This window comes from Stegastes partitus, unplaced genomic scaffold, assembly GCF_000690725.1.
Source record: "Stegastes partitus isolate 25-593 unplaced genomic scaffold, Stegastes_partitus-1.0.2 Scaffold2544, whole genome shotgun sequence".
In the NCBI taxonomy this organism is placed as follows: Eukaryota; Metazoa; Chordata; class Actinopteri; family Pomacentridae; genus Stegastes; species Stegastes partitus.
The window spans coordinates 15,624-21,165 of NW_007580275.1; the positions used below are offsets into that span (position 1 = coordinate 15,624).

The 5,542-nt window shown below is 46.3% G+C and overlaps 1 protein-coding gene across 1 annotated transcript; it reads right to left on the reverse strand.

The window, feature by feature from the left end:
* Positions 1–47: 47 nt before the first annotated feature.
* LOC103375314 (high affinity immunoglobulin epsilon receptor subunit alpha-like) lies at positions 48–898 on the reverse strand. The gene is made up of 3 exons (XM_008305547.1): positions 784–898; positions 410–709; positions 48–331 (listed from the first exon to the last, which is right to left on the reverse strand). Exons 1-3 carry the CDS (start codon positions 812–814, stop codon positions 48–50), a joined length of 615 nt encoding a protein of 204 aa, XP_008303769.1. The 5' UTR covers positions 815–898.
* Positions 899–5,542: the final 4,644 nt, after the last annotated feature.

Below are 5,542 nucleotides of genomic sequence, written 5' to 3' on the forward strand. Positions count from 1 at the left end.
TGTGTTCATGTTGTGTGTTTTTGTGTTGATGTTGTGTGTCTGTGTGTTCATGTTGTGTGTCTGTGGGTGATGCAGGTCTCCTCACCTGTGACAGAGATCCAGCTGGACGGAGACTCTCCATGACCGCTGATGTTGCACCTGTAGAGGCCTTCATCCCACCTGGAAACATGGCCGATGGTCATGTGACCTCCGGGCTCCGCCCCGATGAGGGAGCCATCTTTATAGAAAGCAGCTGGGAGGCGGGAGTCCTGGCGCTTTGATTGACAGCTCAGAGTGAGGCCATCTCCCTCCATCACAGGGAGGACAGGACTCTGCAGGATCACTGGTCCACCTCAACACAGAGACAAACTCCAGCATGTCATCCATTCACACACAGCTTCATCAGCACTGACTGCACAGCTCATCTTACCAGCCACAGTGAGGTTGATGCTCTGACTGGCTGCTGCCTGGCTGGACTCGCACCAGTAAACGCCACTGTCCCACGGAACCAACAGACTGATGCTGCAGGTAGAACCAGATCGTTCTCCCCAGTCAACTCCACACTGAGACATGGGCCCTCTGGTGGTGTTTCTGGTCAGAGTCCCTCCAGCAGAGCCGTCGTCCTCCTCACAGCTCAGAGAAACAGAGTCTCCTCTAAAAAACTGAGACCTGCTGGGACTCACGTTCAGCTTCAGCTGGTTTGTTCTGCAGCACATCAGTGAGAGCAGAGCTGCAGAAGAATCACACTCAGGTCAGACTGAAGCGTCACATTGAGCAGAACATTGAGAAGCAGAGAGAACTTACAGAGCGACCACAGCAGAGATGTTCCCTCCATGCTGAGCTGCTGCTATGAGATGGTCTCTGTGATCAGCTGGCTGGCTTCAGTTAAGCCCTCCTCCTTCCTGACTCACTGCTGTGGTTTCCTCCTTCTGTGTTTGTAACAAAGCAGATAAATTCAGTCTAAAATGAGATGCATGAACAAAACCTTTACCGTTTTTTGTTATTTTGGAGGCTGTGACGCAAAGTCTGGTTGTAATTGTGAGCAAAGCGTGAACAACAACGAGAGCAGTTTGTAGTTACACAGTTTCTTTGTCTCTCTGCAGCTGGATCTCTCTGCAAAGTCAAACACATCTGGCAGCAACTACAGGCTGCACTTCGACAGTTTTTTTTTTTTCAACACCTCTGCTGCTGTGCGGGGTGGAAACGCTGACCTCAGAGCTGCTACACCTTCAACAAGGGTTTGGACGCATCGACAGGATGTCACACAAACTGCAGAATCCAGAACAAAAACATGTTCACTAACATGCACTGAACGCACGGTCCGAGGCGCGCCGCAGCCAGGAGGAGCCGGTAGGTGAGATTGTTGGGAGGCAGGAGCAAGAAGCGAGAGAGCGAGAACAGAAATCCAGCCTATTTATGGGTGGAGCAGTGGCTCTATCAATTACCAAAAAAAAAACTGAACTAAACATGCTCCAATAACACAAAACGAGGGGAAAATATGCAAAACTAAAGAAAGGGTAAAAAAATGTGCCCCCAGCACATAACAATGCAAAACAACCACAAACAGGCACAAAATGAGCACAAAGACAAACCAAACCGACGAGAAGTTCAATGCACATGGTTCACTAAAACACCGTCATCCAGCAGAGACACCTTCTGGCTGGAGGCGTGACTTAAACCACTGACATCCTGCATCCTTCACTGTGTAAACATACCAAACCTCCAACAATCCTGCAGAGCTGCTTGGACGGTCAGTGAAGGCATCTCTGCTGGATGGACTCTGAGGTGAAACAAGACTGAATAAAAACCCCAACAGGCGCCCAGTGGGATCATAACACTGACCTACATTCAGCAGCACTGTTCAGAAGAACTGATGATGTTTTCAGACAGATTAAAACCCCCGAGACTGGACAAACAGAAGCTGCAGTCCTCATCCTACAATAAAAGACGGCAAAAGAGCTTCAGATCACCTCTGAGGACTCACGGCTGAGCTGGTAGCCGTGTGGACGTTTGTGCAACGACTGGAAAACAACAACAGCAACAACAACAAGCACTTACAAAGCACTTGGATAGCCCTCAGCACTCACAGGTGTCAAATCTGGAAAATCATGTAGACCTGGGTTCTGTACTACGAAGCCATATCAGTGGGTTCTGATCAGGTCTGTTGAGCCTAGAGCCAGATTTTTTAGTGTCATGAAGGTGGCTCTCGGTTTACCTGCTATGTCTTCATGGTAACTGATGCTGCGGAGCTAGGTCTCCATGGTAATTGATGCTGTGCAGTTAGGTCTCCTTGGCAACTAATGCTGTGGAGCTAGATCTCCATGGTAACTCATGCTGTGGAGTTAGGTCTCCATGGTAACTGATGCTGTGCAACTAGCCTGGTCCAGGTTCTGTTCAGAGTTCCAGATGTAAACCGGCTGACAGAGCGTCTCCCTTTAACCAGATGGTTTCCTGACTGTTATTTTGGAGCGATCCAGATTCTCAGCTGAGGGAATGTGTTTTATCTGCGTGTTACTAATATCACTTAATAAAGCTGTGGAGTTATTACAGAGAATATTTCATCAATAACATTAATGTCACTTTGATTTGGCCAAAACCTAAAGTGATTTCCTGCATTATGGGACAGTGTCAGACCTAAATGGCCTTCAATACAAGAACAGGTTTCGAACAGCCAAAGTCACACTGATCCGCTCATGTGAAGAGAAACATCATAACTGTGACCAGTGTGAGAAAACTTTGAAAACATCGCAACAGCTGAAGGTTCATTGGAGATGTTACTCTGAGAGACCATACAGTTTGTGTTACTGTGACAAAGCTTTCACTTGTGTCGCATTTACACTGTTAGACACAAAAACACAAAGACAAAAAGGCCACACAAAAAACCCCAGTACGATGCAAAAAAAAATGTAAAAAAAAAATCCACAGACACAAAAACAACCACAAAGTGACATTAAGCATCAATAAAAACACACGAAACCAATGAGACACAAAAATTAACAAAAAAAACAGAAATGACACAAAATGACCATGGACGCAAAACGACAACAGAAACATGCAAAGAGACAAAAAATCATTACAAAGAGACACAAAACAACCAGAAACTCCGATGATCACAGCAACACAATCGCAGCACAGAGACCTTGTGTCACATCTACACACTGAGACACAAAATGACACATAAAGAAACACAAAACGAATCCAAACAGAGATTTAATGTCGTAGTGTTCAAAGATAAAACTCAGCAACAACATACATGTGACTTACAGCTGACTGTGTTTTACGATATAAAAACATTCCACCACAGAAATGCAGACTAAATTTGCATTCAAACAGCACAAACCAAAGGATGTGTGCAGCATCTGTCGTCTTTGCATGCAGACTGTGTTTCTGCTGAAAGGAAGCAGAGCTTCATTTCCATCTACCATCACAGAGCTCATGTGTCTGCTGTAATTAGCCGACAGTATAAAGTATCACGACATGAATCAGATACTTGAATGGTTTTCTAACATGCAAAAAACCTCAGAGATTGTCTGCAGTCCATCATCACACACGCAAACACACAAACACAGACACACAAACACGCCATCATGCACAAGTATTAATACAGAAGGTCCAGCAGAGCTGCAGTCCAGCCTGGAGACACGAGTTCAACCACGAACCCTGAACAGGTAAGAGTCTTTTCATCAGTTCCTTATGATTTGGCTGTCAAACTAATATTTCTGTTGTTGATTCTGTAAATAATCCGACACTGCCCTTAAATTTACGTCATGTGGAAGATAAAATCTCTGAGTTTGTTTGACAAAGTTTTGTTTGTTCAACAATTTGGATCATTTCATATGAAACCAAACAAATCTGAATAAAGTTCCTCCTGAGCTCCTCAGAACCACCTGATTCTTTGTCTACAGCAACTTTAGCACATTTAATAAAGTTCTACCTTCAGACTGTGAATATTTTCAGACTTTCAGGCCCTTGAAGTCTGAGATTTATCACTGGATAAACTTCTAAGAAATCAAACAAGCTTTAAAAGCTGCAAACTGGTTTGGTCGATGCCATTTGTCCAATTTATACAACATGTGAACGCTGATGTTGTTTCTCTGTTTCATAGCCAGAAGATTCATTCACCAAAGTTTCATAAGAAAATATTAGAAAATGATTTAACCTCAGACTGGATCCTGTCTACAGATGGTTCTGGTAGGTTCTGGAGGTAAACCGGTCCTTTCATTGTCTAGAACCAGGTCTGACCAACCACCATCACACATGCTGATATGAGCCTGGAACGTTTACCCAGAATGCACTATGTGAATTTTCCTCTGGTGACTGATCAGAACCAGAACCACATCCAGGGTACCACTGATTGTTTCTATGACTCCATGTCATAAACATTAAACTGGTACCACTATGATCCATCCCATAATACTGATGCTACCAGCTGCTGACAGAGGACATGAACAGAACCAGGTCCAGTGTTCAGACAGAGACACCTGGATGGATGTAGAACTGATCTGGTGTCAGGTTCTAGCAGAACCCAGATGTGTTCTTCCTCCTAAATGTCATGTGTCTATCTGCTGTACTGATGAAGTTCTGAGGCTCAGAAATGATGGAAAAAGTCCATTAAAGTGATCAATCTGGACCCTCCTCTGTGGACTTCAAGGACCTGGACCTCTGAAGGTAGAACTCTGGTCAGTAGATACAGGTGCTGCAGATAGAGAACCAGATGTTCAGAGGAGGTTGAAGCTCTGACTCATTAATGGTCCATTTGTTGATTTATTTCTTCATGTTCTTGTATCTTGTTGTCGTCTCCTCAGCTCCATATCAGCAGTGATGTCCTTCAACTCATCCTCCAACTGGTCCTCCATGTCTCCTGCCTCCGTCGGGTGCTTTAACTACAGATCCAGTGTTTTCATCTTTGTGTCCTTCTCGGCCACCAACATCTTGGTCCTCCTTCCTCTCTGCGTCCTCGTCCTCCACCTCGGTCTCCAGCAATGGCGGCAGAAACGGCGCTCGGCTTTGGTGGCGACGAGCCACTCAGACGTCTTCACCTACCACATGGTCGCCATGGAGACAATCGGCGTGGCGGGCTGCGGCTTCTTCTGCGGTGGCGTCTGCTTCAGCGCGTCCTGGTCGATGGTGACGGGCCTCTACCTTTACTCCGTCACCTCTTATGGACAGGTTCTCTTCCACACCCTCACCTGTGCAGAGCGCCACCTGGCTGTGGTTCATCCAATCACCTACCTGGGTCTGAGGAAAAGGGGCGGGATCAGAGTCAGAACCTTTTGCGTTCTGTGCGTTTGGCTGCTTTTCTTCGCTTCCTTCGGTCTTATTGAAAGTTTCAGCGCCGTCGCACTTTTGTGCATCTCGGCTCTCTCGGCCGTCGTCGTCTCTTTCTTCAGCCTGTCGGTTCTTCGCGCTCTGATTGGTCCAGGGCCGGGCGAAGGGGGCGGGGACAAGGAGCAAGTCCACCACTCAAAGATGAGGGCGTTCCACACCATGGTGGCCATACTGGGAGCTCTGGTGTTGAGGTTCGTAGGACACATGCTGGTTCTGGTGGTCCACTCGTACTCTG